The sequence below is a fragment of the Monomorium pharaonis genome, chromosome 5 (genome assembly GCF_013373865.1).
Source record: "Monomorium pharaonis isolate MP-MQ-018 chromosome 5, ASM1337386v2, whole genome shotgun sequence".
Classification (NCBI taxonomy): Eukaryota; Metazoa; Arthropoda; class Insecta; order Hymenoptera; family Formicidae; genus Monomorium; species Monomorium pharaonis.
The window spans coordinates 14,431,488-14,451,972 of NC_050471.1; the positions used below are offsets into that span (position 1 = coordinate 14,431,488).

The window sequence follows — 20,485 nt, forward strand, 5'->3', positions numbered from 1 at the left end:
CTACGTCGATATTTGTATACGAGTGTCTAAACTATATAATAATTATAAATAATTACCTGAATTTCTTATGCATTTATGTTATGCGTTATGCAACAGTCTGTGCGGGAGCCCTAACCGTTTAGGAATCGTTTGGAAACGATTAGAATGATCAAGTTTTACTGCAAAATGGATTGTAGTAAAGAAAAATACACTTTATTGCACTATAGTGCAAACTTTAGTGCAGACAAACTAAATATTGACTTTTAATTAATTTTTATTAAAATAAAGTTGTTTTTCAAATAATAAAAATTATACCGACACTTTTTCCAAATAATTCTGGAGCAATTGGATTAAAGAAAAAAATTTTTTAGACATTTTCTGCTAACTATACGATTAATTGTTTTAATTAATTCTGATTATTCTATGGTTTTCCAAATTCTAAAAAGCTTTTTCCAAATGATTTGCAAACGATTGGATAAGGTAACTTTTAATAATCTTTTATCTGTCTGCTAAGAATACGTTGGTGCGTACTCCGGCATTTAGCAATGGCCCCTCCATTAATACAAGTAGAGCACTAGAAAAGTAAGTATTCTTACTAAAGCACTAGAAAAGTAGGTATTCTCATGTCCGCTATTTTTCTTCAAACTAGCAAGTAACTAACATAATGTTTTATATATATAATACATTACAATAACCTTTACAGTCTCAAGATCATAAATATTGTGTCTTTGTTTCATTGTCGCATAAAGTTTGGTGCTCCCAAAGATTATTGACTACTAACTTTTATAGTGCCTTAATACAAGCTCTATGCAAGAAATGAAGATAAAAGGAACAGACCATTGACCCGGAGTCAGGTCGAGTCAACAAATCGAAAACTATAGGCCCCCCCGCACACGCTTTTGCACAACGCATAACGTATGTACTTAAGTAAATTGATTGGTCCATAAGCAAAGTGCATAAGAAATCTAACCAATCAAATTTTTTATGCATTTATGTTATGCGTTAGGCCAGATCTACAATAGGTGTAGTAAGCTTTATGCCATAAGAAATTGACCAATTATAATCGAATATGAGAAGAATAATCGAATATAATTGGTTAATTCCTTATGGCATAAGGCTTACAACACTATTGTAGATCCGGGCTTATGCAAAAGTGTGTGCGGGGGCCTTATGGTTCTGTTCGCGTCACATGCCCCAACATGCTTCTACCCAGTGAACACGTTTTATAGCGGCAATATAACATGGAAGTTACATGTAATTTGATATTGTTATTCTTGTGATATGTAGGTGCTATATGACATGGAAATAACCTGTTACGTAATATTTGTTATACGCAACTAATATAACTGTTATACATCGTTTTGGCGTTACAGTTATTCAACAAAAATTGTATAATCGTAACATAACACGTTCGTATCAATGTTATTACGAAACGATGCGTCGTAGTTGACTCAGAAATTAGACAACATTATAACATCCTGAATGATAGATCTATTTGATAATAAAAAAAATTATTATAAAGATAATGTTTTCAAAAATAACGGTTTGTCTACAATTACTGCGCACAAAAAATGCACAAAATCAAAATTCATCATGTGCTAAACAAAAACAGAATAATAAATGTATACTATTCAATTTTTTTTAGAATTACGATTTATATAGTTAACCATCTAATAATCATTTAAACGCTTCAAAGATAAGTGCTAAATAGATCGCAATTTCCATCAAATTATTAAGGTTATGGAAAAAGATAAATTTAACAATGAAATTAATAAGTAAATAAATTAATGGTATTTATTTTTAATATGTTTTGCAAAATTTAATTGCTTTTATAAAAAATTATATAGTTGCGTCAGTTTATAACATATAAGTATATGTAGACAATAACAAGTACCCATATCGATGAGTCAAATTGGCGTAGCAGGTAGAGTACAAGGTTCGTCATCCTAAGGTCCCGAGTTCAAATCTAGCAGCGGCAAGTAAGAATAAAATAAAAAATTACATAATTTAAATTTAATTAATTAATAAAAATTTAATTTAAATGTAGTATGTGCTGTTGATAAAAATAATTTTAAAAAAATGAATTTTTATTTTATTTTATTTTTCTTTGTAACTGTTGTGTGACGGTTAGATAACATGTAATTATAACATGTTATATTGCTGAGTCGGAAATTGTAACTTACATGTAAGTTACGTGTAATTTCAGAGTAACGTAACCTGTTATATTCGGTTACATTGCTGTTACACTGCTACTATATTACTGTGTTCACTGGGTATTCACCCCAACGCACTCCAATACGTCGATTCTAATGACGCCAATCTATTAGAATGCGTTGGAGTAAGTAGGAGCATGTCGGAGCATGGCGACGCAAACAAACCATATAACTTATTGCACTAGTGCAGCAGTCATAGAGCTTGTATCAATGGAGGGGCCTTGGTGCATCGCGATGCGCGCGGGGAGAATCGACAGGTGGATATATTCTGCCTTTTTTCGTGTGGGAACAGGTTCGTAAATATACGAACCTGTTCTGGTATAGCCTATACCAGACAGCATTGAGTTGTCACGAATCATGATGGTAGTAGATGGCTGTGCTTATCATATATTTCGGTCCTAGAGAAAATTACTCGGATAGCCATTATCGTAAACACCCAGTGAGGGTGCCGTCACATGCGGCGTAACTTGCGTAAGCGTAACTTGCGTCGACCAATGACATCGTCTTATTGGAACATCCGCTTCCGCCTAGTTATTTTTATGTTCTCTACGGCGTACTGAGTAGAGTCTACGCTATTGTTGTTACGCCCAAACTTGGTTACGCTGGGTTACACCAAATCATGGTGGAAGAATGTAAGGTGTGTTCGTTCTTGAGACGAATTTGGGATAGTTCTGCGCAGGGTACCAGGTACGGCCATATTTCAACGTCACAGGCATGGCTGCGCCCATGCCGCCCATGGTCGGACGTTGCACGTCACACATGTTGCACGTCGCGTAATTAATAAAATTGCGTATGTTACGTATGCTGCCGCATCTCCAGGACAGAGAAAGGCAGAGTAAGGCAGAGAAAAACGTAAGTCGTACATGTTGTAGTATACTATTCTAGACTCTAGAGTAGTAGTATATTACGACTTACGTTTTTTTCTGCCTTACCCTACGACTACGACTACGACACCTACGTCTCGTTCTCTGCCTTCGGCCTTAATATTTCTTAAATCTCGTCAGCATTGTGCCATATGTTTTCCTCTGGCTGAAGTAAGTTTAATCTCTATTCCATTATCTTAAAATTCAAGTTATTCTTATTCACGTGAGGTTGCATTATGAAGTGGAAACAAAAAAAGATGAGAAAAATTACAAATATAAAAATATAATGCAGACCTTGAAATGTAATTTGTTTAAAAAAATAATCCTTTTATAATGATAAACCATAAAATACATAGAAATATGTATAAGAATATTTTTACAAAGATTTTGTATAACTTGTATAGTTCCTTTATATTATGTTTGAATATTTATTCCTCTGAATTTTGTATAATTTTTACTTCTTTATGAAATAAAATACTTTTATCTTTTTATTTTTATGTTTATTTTATTTCTGAATCTAAATATTTGAAATTTAATTCAAATATTTAGATTCGTTTATATTTTGTTTGTTGTAAAATGTATTTTTACTTTTTTCTACTATTTTTAATTCTACTATTACAATTTATTTTTACTTAATTAAATTAAAATAAAAAATGTATTAAATGTTACTACAAAAAGTCGCAAATAAAATTAGATAATTTTATTTTTTTTTAATTACCCAGACAGCACATGTAGATTATGAGAACGATAATAGGATATTGCAAAAGTATATTGCAATATTCGTATAATATTAGAGATACGTCTGTGATATGGCGAGTATATACTCATAACGTACTATGTCCGCGTTGCCTTATCCCATAGAATTTCGCTGGCAGTTTATGAGAATATACCGAATATATCTTAAGAATGTTATACGTATGTCTAAAGTATATCTTCAGTATATTCACAATATGTCTACAGTATGTTCACATTATATGGGCTCATGCATAATGAGAGGAATAAGGAACAAGGAATTAAACATACAGAATTAGCAAGAAGAAATAAGAAGAGGAATTAATCATTTTGCACATCAGGAAGCTATCGCGAGAAATGAAGCGTAATATCTGTTGAATACGCTGAGGTGCTTTGGGAAATTATGCTCAGATAATTGTAGGTTATAACCTAAATAATATATGTATATATATATATATATATATATATATATTATTATAGTTTACGTTACTATATTATATCTTATGTGCATACCAGAGTTATCTGGGCGTAATTCCTGAAAAAACCACGTTGTCCGTGAGTTCGTGTTCGCACGTTCACACCCTACACTTCACCACGTGTCTGCATCACACGGCAGACGAAAATGCGTAACGTTACAGATCATAGATAGCGTTGACATGATTCACTTTCGATATTACGGAAATATGTGATAGATATACATGAGATATATCATAGGATATTTTACGGATGTTTTGAGTATATTAGATATAATCTCAGTATATTCAGTAGGAGTTGCGAAGTTCAGTCGCTATATTCTAAGTTTATCTTGAGGATATATCAAAATGACATTCTACTGAGACGTTATATGAATGTTTTACGTATATTCGGTATGATCACAGTACATTACGTATGAGAGTATAATATTCGTACGATATCTGGTGCTGTCTGGGTACTTTTATTAGTTTATGATTATTTTTTATAATTTACATGTATATTTTAATCTACTTTTTATTATTAAATATCAAGATTGAGTATAAATTAAAAAATTTTGAACTAAATATAGTTAATAGTTTATAGAATTAATTTTATTACATTAAAAATTGTGTGAACAAAAAACCAACTTTATCAAAAGTTATGTAAAATTAAATTAGAAAGTCATTTTAAAACGCATTATTTATATTAAATTAGAATATCGTAATTTTTTTTTAATTATCTTATAGTAAAAATAACGAAACAATCACAATTTAAACACAAAAATAAGTTAAACCAATAATAATACGTATACCAAATTCAAATTGCCGCGACAAGATGGCGGTATCTGGAGCACATTTCTTATTGGTTATTAGACCCATATGCGCAAGAGCACACCTTGTATTCTTCCACCATGAGTAGACCGCAGCATTGTGAAATCACAAGTGAGATTGATATATTACATATTTATAAATTTTTTAAAAGGAAAAATGAATAAAGATTAAATTAGGGTAAGTTAAGAAGTAATTTATATTAAATTTATTATAACTGCAATAACGTTCTGCCATATTCATTACTTATATCGATACAAAATTTAAAGTTATAGCTATATATCAATAGACTTGCTTGCGTGTGTTGCTTATTTTTTGGAATTTGTTTTTTTCAATACTTTATATATATTTATCTGTGCATGAATTTTTGAAATTTGGAAAATCACAAGCAACACGAATGAATCTAAAGTTAGTGATACATGGATAAGAGTGATAATCACAATGTGTGTCATTAATATCAACAATTTATACAAAAAGCATATGGCTTAATATCAAATTTGATTATAAAAATTAAAAAATATAAAACGGAAGATATAAGATTTTCACAATTGTCAGTTTGTCAGATTTACATAATATTAAGGAAGTACTAATTAAGTTTGCACATGCATACCAAAATGCCCTTTCTTTTTTATACTATCTTAATACATTATTCATATTGCATGTTGGAATTCTTTCAGCACAAATGTGGTTATTGTGGTTGGCTTTTTAAATTTACAACAAATTTTGAATGCTTTAAGTGTTATACAGAGGATGAAGATCAGATTTACATAGATGAAAATAATGTTGTTACGATATGTATGTTCTTTTCTGCATTCTTTTATTCGAGTGAGACTGGGTTCGGGGAGACGCTGGGTGCTTTCCAGCAACGACACAGTGTGTCACAAAATGTCATTCTATCTTCTTTCAATACCAGTAAACAACCAAGATAGAATGATATACTGTGTCGTTGTTGAAAAGCACCCAAAGATAGAATCATACTCTGTGCCCAGATAGCCAAGTGAGATTGAACATATCGGGCAAACTAATGCACTGTATGTATTGGTGTAAACTTGCCCACAATTTGCTGTCATTGTAATTTAACGTGAACAAATTTAGCATCAGGAGGGCAAATAACCTTCATGAGGAATAATAAACTTGTCACATTAATAGCAAATTGTGTATACATGTTGACAACTTGCCATCAATTTGTTGAATTCTAATGAAGAATTTTACATGATGTTAGAACAACAGACAGTTTGTGGAAACACCTTGGCTTTAGTTTAATAAAATTAATGAGTGAGTCCCAGATGCGCACAGTAATAAACGGATACAGCAAGCTGAGTGAAACGGACACAGTAACAAACGGACACAGTAACAAACGGACACAGTGCGAAACGGACACAGTAACAAACGGACACAGACCAAATGCGCACAGAGCAAAACAGACACAGTGCGAAACGGACACAGACCAAATGCGCACAGAGCGAAACGGACACAGACCAAATGCGCGCACTGCACATGCGCACAGACCAAATGCATACACGGAAAGTCGCAAATCCATGTGATGCAGTGAATGCTTTGCACGCACACACACACACACACGGGGGGAGGGTGCAAGGGGGGCCTTCGGCCCCCCTCCCGCACCCACCCCGTCCAAGTCGCTAACCTATGTGGACTTTACTCTGCTTGCAATATACATGGATTGCATTTGGTCCGTGCGCACGTGCAGTGTGCGCATTTGGTCTGTGTCCGTTTCGCACTGTGTCCGTTTCGCTCTGTGCGCACTTGGTCTATGTCCGTTTGTTACTGTGTCCGTTTCGCTCTGTGCGCATTTGGTCTGTGTCCGTTTGTTACTGTGTCCGTTTCACTCAGTCTGCTGTGTCCGTTTATTACTGTGCGCATCTGGGACGCTCACAAATTAATAGGGAATAAGTGACAGCAAAATGACAACATTTGACTAATCAAATTCTATAAATTTACCCTAACTTTAACTAAAACAGTAATCTGATTGGTGGTATCCGTTTTACACTGTGGCATCTGGGATACTCCTTTTTATTCTTTATGCATATTTTTTGTATTATAATAATTAAATGTATTTTGTTTAATAATCCAATTATTTGTTTATTAATCCAAGGCACAAAGGAAACAACTACGAAAGATGTTATGCAAAGATACCTTAGATGAATTGTTAATTGGAGCGGTAAAAACAAGGAAAGCGCTCTATGACTACCGTATACCTGCTTCCGAAAGAAGTACATTACGTAAAAATGCTTTGTGGATCGAAATTTCTAACATTCTAGGAGGTTTCTAACATTCTAGGAGTATATCTATATTTATATTTATAAATACATATGTGAATATTTTACATTGTGAATCAATTATAATTTGTTAGGAGCTCTTACTTCAGAGGAGGCTAAAGTTCGCTGGAAATACTTGCGAGATAATTATATAAAAGCTCGCAAAAAAATTAAAAGTTACATTCTCAGTGGATCAGCAGTCGACGCCGCTAATGTAAAAAAATCGAAGTTCAGGTTTTATGATATCATGACTTTCTTGAACGACATTTGTGAGACGCGACAGTAATTTTTTTAATTCAAAATTTGAACATTTTTTTAATCAATTTGTCAAGGACAATATATATTAAAGACAGTTTGTTTCATGTTCAACTCATTTACATCTAGAAGAGTTAACAGATTGAAATCTAGTTATACTATTTCCATCATAAAATTAAATTTAGCGTGTTTTTTTTATCTTAAAATGCTAATGTGATTTGAAATTTAATGCTAATTTAATATTAAATGTTATATATCTGTACTTAAAATAAACTTAAATATAAAATAATAATATAATAAAAACAGACTGTGTATATTGTTATTGTTATTGTTATTGTTGTTTTATGTTAACCATATAAAGTTGTATGTATAAATAAATATATTTATTCCAGGACTGTGAGTTCATTAACGGACAATGTCATTGAAAATGAAATATATGAAAAGTCCAAACAACACAAAGATGATGTAACTTCATTTTCGGAGTCCGACATTTCTCCTCCAACACAGACTACTACCCATGCTTCTTCTTCTTCCACATTAACTCTCGTTTCTCCGCAAACTTCAACACTCAATAATATACCAGCTACAAATTCGAAAAGTTAGTAGTTTATTAATATGTTCTTCCAGTTCCTTTTAATAATAATAACTTTACTAGTTACTAAAATATGTATCGTTATAACATTATTTGTTTTCAGGACCTTTGCAAAATATTGATAATTTAGATATAACCCCTCGTCGGCTAATTCCTATCAAAAGTAAGTTATCGCGATTTAATTTGTTAAAAATTATCTGAAAAGATCTAATATAGCAATAAATATAAAGGCTCTATAAAAAGTTTATTCTTTCAATGACTATTATACCGTGCGATTTTTAATTTTATTAATCTATTTATTGCGAGTAAAAAATCCGACAAGTCGCTTTTACTAATAATGAATCAAAATTAATAAAAGTGCGATTAAGCATACAGAGAGTTGTCTATTAAAATTTTTTATTTTAATATTTTATATTTTGTGTTTGTGGCAAGGGGTATGTTTATATATTATACACTTGTAGTTACATATTATGTGTTTACGTGAATATAAATTGTGTTCCGATATTACTGCCAGTACTGAAAATCTATAGTTTTCGTTACGTACACTATATCGGAACACAGTCTACATAACACAATTTGATTAATATATTTAAAGTATACATTATGTTTTAGAACAAAAGAGCGATGATTTGCAAACAGCTTTAATAGAAGCATTGAAAGAACCAATAGGGCAGACAACTGATCCGCTAGATGATTTTTTAGCACGATTGGGAGAAGGCATGCGAAGGTTGCCATATCGAGTCAGAGCTCGTTTAGAAATAGAGTTTTTAACGTTGCTTGCTGAGAAAGAGGCTTGTTGTACTAACAATGATCTAAATGATATATAAAATCATTAAGGCTATTAAGCCGCTTTTTCACTGAGCGCGTTACACGTCGCATATTTTGAATAAACTTAAATATATAAAAACCTACTTATGTAACTTAAACTTACTTAAACTTACTTATGTATATTTAAACTTTTAGTGTTTATATTTTTATAAATGAAACTCGCAATGTATGTATTTTTTAAAATAATAATTGAAAGACTGTGATACAATATTTAAAATTACGTTACTAATACTATTAATACAAGAATATGTAAAAAAATCACAATCGATTTAAAAGATTATTAATAAATAATCTAAATAAAAATAAAACATTATTTGTTGTGCATATTTTTATTAATTGGATATTATTTAACATGACAAATAATTTTAGTTTTTCTTTTATAAGATTGTATAAAAATATTCATTGGAAAACTTAATATTTATTACTATTTTGTGGTTCTTAAATTTTACTACAAATTTTCTGGAGCACGCATGATTTAAATATTACGTAGAGCTTATATTTCAAAATTAAAGAAATTTGAATTTTTATTAATTAAAAATCGTTGAGCAAAGCCTTTTCCCAGTGCCAAGGTATTGCCCCGGTATTTTCAAAGTACGAAGCAAAGTCATCTCTGATTTTAGAGGCAAATCTGGTATGGCCATTCCTGCCAGCGTTACTTATTTCTTGTAATGCGTTATTCACGACTTCTTTATTAATCATACGTATATAATGCCTTTTGGAAAGTGACAATTTGTTTTCATTTTGTATGATGAAGTTGTGTAAGCACACGGTTGCTTGTATAATTTTAACTGCTGTGGAGACAGATGCGATTATTGGTCGACGATAAATTTGCCATTTCGATGTCAAAATGCAAAACGCACTTTCGATCATTCTTCGTGCTCGACTAAGGCGGTAATTAAATACCTTTAAAATAAATACATAAATACATACAAATATTATAAAAACCTATTTTTTGTATTTTAATACCTTTCTTTGGCGATTTAAACGTGGATATGGTCGCATCATGTAATATGTCAAAGCAAATGCTTCATCCGCTACTAAGACAAATGGTAATGCGAGCCCAGAAGCTTTAATTGGTCTTGGTTGTGGTAAATCCATTTCATTTCTATCGAATTGCTGACCAAAGTTTGAATGTGCAAAGATCCCACCATCACTGCCTTCTGCACCAATGTCAACTAACGTGAAACAATATTTAGCATCGCAAACCGCTAATAAATTAATGCTATGGTTTCCCTTATAATTATAAAAAACTGAGCCGTTGTGAGGAGGTGACTGAAACAGAAAATGATTATTTTCATCTTACATATAAATATTAAATGTATTATTTAAATAGCAACTTACTTGAATTTGTACTTGTTTCCCATCAATCGTACCTATGCAGTGCGGAAAATCCCACTTAGTCGCAAAATAATTCGCAATTGTCAACCAATTATTTTTATTTATTTTAAGAAAAACTGATTCGTGGAGAGTATTCCATAATTCTTCACATGTCTCAGAAATTATTTTTGAGACAGTGTTTATTCCAATTCGAAAAGAATAAGCTATTGAAGCCATAGCATCCCCAGATGCTAAATAACGCAAGCATAGTAAAAGCCGTGTTCGGGCTGGAATTGGATCTCGAATAACATACTGTTTTTCAATGTGTGGCCCAACATTATTTAACAACTGATTAAATATTTCTACAGACATTCTGCAATAATTGTAGAACATTTCCTCGTCTACCAATTCCATTTCTTTGACAAGATTGTCACTATGATCCTGTAACAACCTTCGTCTTTCTGTAAATATCGGTCGTACCCATATTCTGCGACAAACTTTTTCTTTGTATGTCATCAGTTTCCACATGGTAAATAATTTTAGTATTTGACGCTTCCTAATTTTCTGCTTTTGAAGTGTTTCCTTTTTCCATTTTTTCCATTTTTTCCATATGATGAATAATATTATATCAGAATTTGTTTCTATAATAACCTATTATGTTCTCACAAATACTCGTATTTACAGTACCGGTTCCCAATGAAGCGTATCTTTCGAGATGCGTAGGTTACGAAAGCTAATAAAAAATTTGTTTAATATTTCCGTTATAGCGTATAACAGAAATTCTTATCAGTAATTGGTCATATTAGTTACGCATTTTTCGAAATTCCGCGAAATACGCTCCATGTGAATGCGAATTTTCAGAATGGCGTAACTGCGACGAAAATTTTATGCTAGAAATTTTAAATTACTAGAAAATGTAGGTTACGCTTACGCAAGTTACGCCGCATGTGACGGCACCCTGAACCTCAATCAGTAAAAAATAAAAAGATCGACATTAATTTGTATTGTTTAACATGGCAACTGCGTTTTTTATTATTCTTTAATAAATATTAAAACCAAAACGATCAAAATCAAAATAATAATCAAAATAATTTCGGCGTAACAAGAAAGATATTACCCATATAGCACAGATTGTTTCACAAAGCTTTCAGAAAGGTTTCACAGTTCATGTGCAACAATTCTGAAAGAATTCTGTAATATGTCATTTAAAATGTTTCAACAAAAATATTTCTGAAACCTTCGGTATGAAAAGAATTTGTCAAAACTTTCAGTACAAGTTATCCCTGAAACCTTTCGTATGAAATATTTTTACAGACCTTTCCGTTTAATTATTTCTGAAACCTTTCACATGAAACAATTTAACAAACTTTCAAAAAAGTTTTTTCTGAAATCTTTTGCATGCAATAAATTTAAAACTTTTAGTTGAGTTATCCCTAAAACATTTTATTTGACATATTTTTACATACTTTTCACTTGAGTTATTTCCGAAACCTTTCACATGATATAAATTTTGAAAACTTTCAAGAAAGTTATTTCTGAAACCTTTCACATAAAATAATTTAATAAATTTTTCAGTTGAGTTATTTTTCACATCTTTCACACTTTCTTATTCACATGTTATCTTGAAAACTTTCAGTCGAGTTATATCTTTGAAAACTTTTTTATGAAATAATCCAGCACATATATTGTTCGCGGACCGTCACTAGGTGACGCACGCGGCACCTTTCTCGTAATGCAATTCACACTCCAAAAGCTATATAAAGCACGGTGACAGAAAACGGATCAACCTATGCTATCGTAGTGAGCTCTCAGGGCCTACGTAGTATTTATTGTTATGTCTTAAAGACACATCTGTCATGGCTAAAAATTTTAGCTTTGGTAACGAATCCTTTTTCTGCGTGTAGTACTCATATAGCACAGAAACCTTTCAGAGATATTTCAGAAATGTTTCAAGTAAAAAGTGAACCATTTCAGAAACGTTTCAAAATATTTCTGAGACAGCTCTGAGATAGCAAAATGTCCGCGATGCTTGCACTTGAAACATTTCTGAATGTTTTCAGAAAAGTTGCAGATATGTTTCAGCAATCTTTCAGTACACTTTCAAAAATGTTTCAAGTGCAAGCATTGCGGACATTTTGCTATCTCAAAGCTGTCTCAGAGCTGTCTCAGAAACATTTGGAAACGATTCTGAAATGTTTCACTTTTCACTTGAAACTTTTCTGAAATATCTCTGAAAGGTTTCTGTGCTATATGGGTAACGTATAGTAACACGCAAAATTCGTTCGATACTCCGGAAAAAATGTTTTAATATATGTACAATTAAGTAATAGAAATTTATGTATTATTGCATACTTTTTGACAAAAAAAGTCCGACTTTCTTCGTAAATTAAAGTTAACTTATTGGTCTTACGTAATAAATACTTTTATTATAAATTAAAATGTTAATTTAAAAAAAAATCTAACAATAATCTTTCATCAAGACAAATGTATGTTTGTCATTTTGTTATTATGTATCTTTGCCATCTTGTTATGAATAATTATTTATATATTATTTTATTTTTTTATATTACATTAGTATATTGCAATTAATCATACAACATAGCATAAATATAATTTTTCACTCAGCATGGTAAATTAATATGATATATACTGACAGTGACGTTAAATAAGAAATTATAGTAATGGAGTAATTAATTTGATAAGCATGTAAATTAAGAAAAAACATTAAAATTTAACAAATTTGTTATATTCTCAAACTCACTTTATAATTTCTGTGAAAATTACTCATTCTGTCGTACAACATAATAAAATATCAATAAACATTTATCAGTAAAGTCTTATTTCTCTGGATCTTTTTATATTAATTAGTTCTACACATCACTTTTTTATCCATCATATAACTAGTAGTAAGATTAAAGTTACTAGATATATTGTATTTACATTTTTTTCACTTTTAACCACCTGGCGTGAAGGTTAAAAATTTCCATGAAAATTGACACTATTTTCAAGCAAATTGAAAGTTTACATGAAATATTTCACGTTTGAAGAATTCATGCTGACGGTTAACCTTTTTTTTTGTTTTGCGAAAAAGTGGGAAATCTTCATAAAGGGCCATCCAGGAGTCCGAACCGCCCGTGACAGAAACCCCAATCACCGCACGGCAAGGAAACCAGGAGGCCCAAGACACCCGGGAAATGCTGACGGTTAACCTAACCTAACCTTTTTTTTGTTTTGCGCGGATGAGGGAAATCTTCAAAAGACACCCGGGAGCCCGTACTCCCAGGTAGTGTGGTATTCTACACCAGTTCCCAGTCGCAACCAGTGCCGGTGTAGCCTACCCACTAAAACCCTTACCCAGTCGTCTACTCTACCTCGGATTTGTTTTAGGGGTTTCTCTGGCATTGGCTTTGGCCATTTCATCAGTAGAAACCCCCCAAGAAACGATCCTTGGAGAACAAATTCTCCTCTTAACTGACCGCAACGGGATTTCAAGCGCTATATTACCTTATCAGTATATTTACATTATATACAACTATTTAAATAGTCATCAAAGGGCTGGTCGGGACCAAGATGGTGCCCCATCGCGTCCAGTCCGCCCCTCCGATGCTCACAAGAATCTTGTTATATTTATGTGTGTTGGTAACGGAGACCAGCCAATCCTTAAGGTAGCTCGGGAGTGGGAGAGCGCTAAGCCCCAGATACGAACGATCCATACTCCCCTGCACAAAAATGGCAAATTAACATTTGCCTATCTACGTGTTTTATTTAACATTATTGTTCGAGACTATAACAATTATTTTAGAGTTTTAGCATTTCCTCTTTATTGGTTCTTTTTTATCCGCGAGTAGTGAGAGCTCCTGACAGCCATCAAGTTTCTTATAGTTCATTTCTTCGATGCACCGAGTCACGCGGCGCTGTCACTAACTCCTCACACGCGCGATTTTCGTTTGCTCTCATCGCCGGTAACTATGCATCTCGGTAACTATGCAAATAAACATGCCCAAAAAAGGGCACGTCCAAATCCATGCCCAAATAAGTCTCGATATCGATTCTCTACCGCCCCTTTTCTCGCCTCCGATCGTAATTGTTTTACGATGCATAATTCGTCAGTCTCTCGCAGCCCGGCACCGAAATTAGATCGTCCAGCAGATCTCTCCCGTCTTCCGCCGATCCTAGCTGCGGGGATTCACTTCCACTTTTCCCTATCATTCGCGCCGTGATAGTGCGAGTGAATTATTAATTAATCCGCTCCTGCCAAGCAATTCTTAATTTTCATATCCGCGTGAATGTTGTGAGTGTATTACGTCCGTGCGCAGGTGACCGTATCTTTCCCGCGAACGTCCTCTGCCTCGCGCACAAGATCTCCGTCGGATCGCGCGCAAGATTTCCGGATTCGCGAGGGCCTCGATCTCGAGGCTCTGCAAGATTTCCGCGTCGATTAGGCAGCGCAATATCAAGATATCCGACACATTGTAAAAGATACGGTTCGCCCCTCGCTTCGAGCGTTCGTTTGTGAAATAAATAATCAAGTGTGAGTGAGACCAACGCCTCTTTTTTATTCCTGTCACCTCCCGTGAACCTCCCGCATTCCTGACCACTCACTTCGCGTCTCTATCGGGACGGATCCCTGCAATTCTCCCCGTGCGATCGCGTTTACCCTACGCACGTGCGAACAATTATCATATTTCTTTCTCTCTCTCTTACTCTCTTCTCCTCCTCTTTACTAGACATTACCGCTTCGCTGAAACGGATCATGGCACTCCAGCCATCCTCAATAGTCAACATGGCCGTTATAACTGTTTGGAGGGTTAAGTCCTCACCTATTACCCTTTTTAATTCAGAACAATGCTCATCCCACTCATTGCACGACGTTAGAGTGTGAGCATCGTCTATGTCCGCTCCGCAATGCCTACAATGTGGCGAAACATTGCGATTTATTCTAAACAAGAAATGGCTGAAGCTACCATGACCAGTTAGGACTTGCGTTAACCTGAAGGTTAACTGGTCTCCACCACCCCTATTATACCATAGTTCAATATTGGGTAGAATCGCCTCACGTATCCTTCGCCCAGGAGCATTAGGTCCTAGTTTTTCTAACCTAGATTTCCAATCCGCTATTGTTTTGTTTTCTTCTTCTCTAATCATCTTTTTACCTAGTATAGTAATTTCAATGTCTATATTTCTATTTGCTTGTATTCTATTGTATATGCTACACAATTTCTTGGCCAGTATGTCTGCAGGGAGTAATCTGGCCAATGTTATTGCTGCGTCATACGCTATTGTGTGGTATCCCGCCACTACTTTTACTGCGAGTAAACGCTGTAGCCTTCTGAATTCCTGCTTTATCTTTTTGTCTTTGTATATCTTGCTTCCCCAGATAGGAGCGCTATACATTAGGACCGAGTGAGCAATCTCTGCGTATAAACGCCGGCATCGCTCACTCCGCTTTCCGCCCGAGGTAGAACCAATTGGAAATAATCCACGAAGAATTAATTATAATCTACTGTTATGCCAAGGTATTTCATACATTTAGCAGATTTGACATATGTATTACCAATCCTAACCTTTATACCTACGTATTCCTGCGGCTGTTTTTTGGCGAACACCACCACATCAGTCTTATTGGTCGCAATCTTCAATCTTAACCTGGTTATTTCTAAGTATACCATATCCAACGCTAATTCTGCTTTTCGTTTGGCAGTATTTGTATCCGTGTCTGAAATCAACACAAGGGTGTCATCCGCGAAGCATATGATACTGACCCCCTCCGGTAAAGTTTAGAACTCTGTCGAAAGCCATTATCCACAGAACCGGCCCTAATGCAGATCTTTGTGGCACTCCACATGTCAAATTTTTCTCCATTTTCTTTCCGTCAGAATTATAGTAGGTTAGTACTCTATTACTTAGATATGCGAATAGCATTTTGCGCAAATATGTCGGCAGATTTTTGTTTTTAGCCGCCTCATGAATCCTCTGCCAAGGGAGAGAATTAAAGACATTTGAGATATCAAGACTGACCATAAATACTATTTTATCCTCTGAGGTGTATTCATCTATGATACTTTTGACTCTTCCTATAGCGTCTATTGTGGATCTTCTTTTCGGGAAACCATATTGGAAGTCTGAAAGCTCCCCTGCTTTTTCAAGGTAAGTGATAATTCTGTTACTAATTATTCTTTCTAGATACTTGCCAGCTTCGCTGATTAGACAGATAGGTCTATAAGATGACGGCGTACCATCTGGTTTGCCTGGCTTTTTAATCAAGGTAAGCATAGCACTCTTCCAGTAATTCGGAAAAATTCCGTCCCTCAGGTATGCATTGATGCATATTTTCCAATGTCCTGATAGAGGTATTAGAGTCTTTTTTATAATCGAACCATGTATGCCATCTGGTCCAGGGGCTTTTTTGTTACTAGTATGTTTGGCTACATTTATTAGTTCCTCATCAGTAATCTCAAGGTTATCCCCTTACGGAAAAAACACTAAAAATAACACTTAAAAAAATATTCAAGTTGAGTGTAATTTGGGACAAGGGGTAAACACTCAATTCAGTGTAAACACTCAACTTGAGTGTTCGCTCTTTAATTTACTTTTAATTAGAGTGTTATTACTCTTAACTTGAATGTTCGCCATTTAATTAAGTGTTAATTTCAATGTTAATCCTAAATTTAAGAATAACACTGAAATTAACACTTAATTAGGTGGCAAACATCCAAGTTGAAAGTAATACTCAAATTAATACTCAAAGCCAGCTGAACACTCTAATTGAATGTTTATTTTAGATATTCGTTTTATGTCCATTTTTACCAATGCAGATTAATTTTAATCTCGGTTGAGCGTTGAACTTTTTTTGCTTTTGTTTTTATTTAATATTTTCTAATCCAATGTTTGAGAGTACACACTCAATATTAAGTGTATACCTTCAACCGATAGATGTTGAGTGTACATCTAACGTTTCAGTGTTTACACTTTATGTTGGAAGTATACACTCATTTATTGTGTTATATCCAAATGTTGAGAGTATACTTTTAAATATTCAGTATTTAAATCCAAACTTTAGTATGAACACTCAATCATTGGGTGTACACAGTCAATGTTCGAGTATAAACACTCAATCTTTAGTGTAATACTCAAGATTTGAGCGTATACACCTAAATTTGAGAGTAAACTCCCAAAATCGAGTATTAACACTCAATTTTGAGTGTAAACTCTCAAAATTAAAGTGTTTTTTCCGTAAGGGTCGTCCCAATTATGGGGAAGCCCTGGAGCATTTACTGTATTTCCATTCGGAAACAGATACGTTATAATGACCTTTAATATCTTTTTGTCCAAGGTTTGTGTTAAAGGAGCCTTAAGTCCTTTAATCTTATTTAATACTATCTTGAATGGTCGGCCCCATGGGTCGATTTTCAAGGAATCTAATAGCTCTATCCAGGCTTGATTCTTAGGCCGGAATTCATAGTCGAATCTTAGGGTGCGTTCCGTTTCTTGCATGATGCGCACAGGTGCATGGAAATTCGTTCCGTTTCTCTTCATGCACACTCTATGCGTGCATAGCCCAGCCGTATGCTCCGCCTCTTCCGGTGCATGAGACTGCATGGAGTGCCTCAACTCGCGAGGTGAGGCAGTTCATGCAATTCATGCAGTACTGCTTTTTGAAGCACGTATTTCAAAAAATAGAGACCGCTTCGAAAGAAATAGATAACGGTAAGACGAAAATGTAAATAATTGATACTTTTTCCCAAATATATGATAGAAAGGATCCAAATTTTACAATTCTTTTATCAAGCGTGAAGTGTAAAAATTCTATTTGTATATTATCAAAATTTAATGAGTTAAGTTTGGGGCTAGGTTTACAATTTAAGGTTACATTTTATTTTTTCTCAAATTAAATTTAATCAAAACATTCATATGCATTGTGTAGATTGTGATAAATTACTTCTCTGTGATGACTTCAAGGGTAAATACAATGGACATTTCAGTTCTTGTCGGTGAAAATGAAGAATTATATTCACTAACTGTTTCAACTGAAGAATATGAGCAAATAATTAAAGGAGGTAAATTGATTATTAATGTTTTTCTTTTATAAATGAAATGCATTTTATCTTTATCAATCTTATAATGTACTGTTATTAAACAAAATTAAATGGTTCTTTTTTTTAACATATTTAGAAAAAATGCAACTATTCATAGACAGGCTTTATAGTTAAGGTCTTACTTAAATTCATCTTTAGATACTTTGTAGCCAATGAAAAGATTCGTAGAACATCTAAAGGTAAACTTAAAGAGGTCTAGCTAAAATATAAGGTCTGAATATGAATACGTACATATGTCTTAATAAAAGTTTTTTTAATATTATAATAAAATTTCTAGAGACAAGGAAAATTCTTTTTTTAATCTATATTTTTTCTCTACTTCTAATAACTTTTCAAATTTTTTATAGGAATAAAATCCAGTTTTCTTAATCTATTAAAAAAAAAGAGAAAATTGCTTTTAAGATCATTATGATTCTTACTATGATACATTTACTATAATACATTTAAATGTTTTTGTTTCTTTAAGACATTTAATAGTTGTTTTTTTATTGATTTTTTAGATAACAAGGTACTTGAACGATTAATTAATGAAGAAAATGAAAGAAGAAGTACTACTGCGGTCCAACAAATTATAAATACTAATAATAAAAATTTGAAGAATGTACAAACTACGATATCATTAAAAAGTCACGTAAACAAAGACGACAAAGATGATGATGGCGAAACAGAGTCATTTAATTGGCCAGATAAAGCTGTTATGCTCTTTTTCGAATTATATCGTGAAAGACAACAGGAATTCACTGTTGGGTTAAAACGCCATAATAAAATATGGGCAGAGATTGCTTCAGAATTACAAAACTCTAACTACAATGTTTCTGCTGTACAAGTACAAAATAAAATGTCGAGTTTAAAAAGATCGTATAAAAAAATTAAGGATTCCAATGCTAAGAGTGGCAACCATAATAGTTCTTGGGCATATTATTCTGTAATGGATTCTTTATTTAATAATAAAGGTTGGGTAAATCCCCCAGCTACAGCCAGCAGTGATGGGCCAATTGCACCTAGTGCATCATCATCTTCGTCGACATCTTCAACATCTCATTCTTTATCCCCCATGGATAGTTCTGAATTGCAAGATAACTTGTCGTTTGAACCAAAAACTAAGAAAAGGAAAGTAGAAGTCGTCTTGGAATCTTTTATATCGGATTTAAAAAGTAACAGAAACGAAATAAAAGAAGAAAGAAGAAAAGAACGATTAGAAAGGGATGAACAAAAAGAGCAAAGATGGAAAATTTATAGGCAAGAAAAAAAGGAAATGCATAAAGAAACAACAGAAATTCAAAAATCTCTGGTTTGCCTTTTAGGTAAACTTGTAGAGAAACAGAACGAATCCAAATAAGTTGTAAGTTATATATGATTATATATTTAATAATATAATTAAAATTGTTATAAATATATAATTAAAATTGTTTTTTTTTTAAATATAGAAAAACCATTTTATAACAATGAAAGTGCTATCTCAAGTTTTACTTGTGCTATTATTCATTAAGTTTATTTATATTAAATAATATTCTTATTTTTATGCCAAAGATGTATTAATAGATTGAAACAGTTGTAAGTTTAAACAAGTTTATTTTTTTATAAGCATAAAAAACCAAATCGCTAATTTTAATTCAAGTTATCTGATCTCAAGTTTTATTTTGTATTGTGTTTGCTAATATTAATTATGTATGTTATAATATTTATAAGTAAGTGAATTCTAAACTTTAAGTTTTAGATTTTTGAAATGTATCGTAAAAGTTGCAACTTTAAGTTAGTTTATTTAAATACGAAAACTGTTTGCAATGATATCCGCTTAATCGATATTATAAAGTTAAAAAAAATATAAAACATTTATATTATTTTCATATGTTTTGTGATGTGATTTTGTCATTTTATGTAATTTTATTTTATTCATAACTTGTATTATGAAAAAACTATCATTTTTACATGAATAAAATGCTCATAATTATCCATGTAACCATCTTACTTCACATTCCTCAATTATTATAAATGTAATTGTATTTACGATATAAAATGCAATTTTGCTTATGTACTTATTGTACTATATACTA

The 20,485-nt window shown here is 32.9% G+C and overlaps 4 protein-coding genes across 5 annotated transcripts in view; 2 read left to right on the plus strand and 2 right to left on the minus strand.

Moving 5' to 3' along the window:
• LOC114255100 overlaps positions 1–9,189 on the plus strand; it is a 55,465-nt gene extending 46,276 nt beyond the window's left edge. The window contains exons 4-6 of the mRNA XM_036286540.1: positions 7,991–8,196; positions 8,294–8,353; positions 8,803–9,189. Coding sequence (XP_036142433.1) covers positions 7,991–8,196; positions 8,294–8,353; positions 8,803–9,017 — 481 coding nt within the window. The 3' untranslated portion in view covers positions 9,018–9,189. The remainder of the gene's footprint in view (positions 1–7,990; positions 8,197–8,293; positions 8,354–8,802) is intronic.
• A 259-nt stretch (positions 9,190–9,448) lies between these two features.
• LOC114255099 (putative nuclease HARBI1) lies at positions 9,449–12,693 on the minus strand. The gene is made up of 3 exons (XM_036287582.1): positions 10,360–12,693; positions 9,985–10,290; positions 9,449–9,921 (listed from the first exon to the last, which is right to left on the minus strand). Exons 1-3 carry the CDS (start codon positions 10,861–10,863, stop codon positions 9,550–9,552), a joined length of 1,182 nt encoding a protein of 393 aa, XP_036143475.1. The 5' UTR covers positions 10,864–12,693; the 3' UTR covers positions 9,449–9,549.
• Positions 12,694–13,587: 894 nt separating this feature from the next.
• LOC118645759 lies at positions 13,588–17,934 on the minus strand. Its single transcript, XM_036287466.1, has 7 exons — positions 17,611–17,934; positions 16,354–16,788; positions 16,098–16,308; positions 15,890–16,051; positions 15,040–15,749; positions 13,947–14,054; positions 13,588–13,830 (listed from the first exon to the last, which is right to left on the minus strand). Exons 1-7 carry the CDS (start codon positions 17,932–17,934, stop codon positions 13,588–13,590), a joined length of 2,193 nt encoding a protein of 730 aa, XP_036143359.1.
• On the plus strand, positions 17,526–20,386 carry LOC118645727 (glutamic acid-rich protein-like). 2 transcript variants are annotated; one of them, XM_036287425.1, is made up of 4 exons: positions 17,526–18,042; positions 18,260–18,392; positions 18,932–19,773; positions 19,859–20,386. In XM_036287425.1, exons 2-3 carry the CDS (start codon positions 18,284–18,286, stop codon positions 19,768–19,770), a joined length of 948 nt encoding a protein of 315 aa, XP_036143318.1. In that variant the 5' UTR covers positions 17,526–18,042; positions 18,260–18,283; the 3' UTR covers positions 19,771–19,773; positions 19,859–20,386. The 2 variants fall into 2 exon arrangements, with proteins under 2 accessions (XP_036143318.1, XP_036143317.1); XM_036287424.1 differs by having other exon boundaries at positions 18,932–20,386.
• Positions 20,387–20,485: the final 99 nt, after the last annotated feature.

Coding starts and splice junctions, on each gene's coding strand:
- LOC114255099 (XM_036287582.1), bottom strand. CDS start 10,863: ATGTGGAAACTGATGACATACAAAGAAAAAGTTTGTCGCAGAATATGG. Junction 10,291..10,359: donor GGAAACAAGTACAAATTCAA/GTAAGTTGCTAT, acceptor TTTCTGTTTCAG/TCACCTCCTCACAACGGCTC. Junction 9,922..9,984: donor GTTTAAATCGCCAAAGAAAG/GTATTAAAATAC, acceptor TTTATTTTAAAG/GTATTTAATTACCGCCTTAG.
- LOC118645759 (XM_036287466.1), bottom strand. CDS start 17,934: ATGCAGTCTCATGCACCGGAAGAGGCGGAGCATACGGCTGGGCTATGC. Junction 16,789..17,610: donor TGTTTCCGAATGGAAATACA/GTAAATGCTCCA, acceptor GATAACCTTGAG/ATTACTGATGAGGAACTAAT. Junction 14,055..15,039: donor GTAAAGAGGAGGAGAAGAGA/GTAAGAGAGAGA, acceptor ATTTTTGTGCAG/GGGAGTATGGATCGTTCGTA.
- LOC118645727 (XM_036287424.1), top strand. CDS start 18,284: ATGACTTCAAGGGTAAATACAATGGACATTTCAGTTCTTGTCGGTGAA. Junction 18,393..18,931: donor TGAGCAAATAATTAAAGGAG/GTAAATTGATTA, acceptor TTGATTTTTTAG/ATAACAAGGTACTTGAACGA.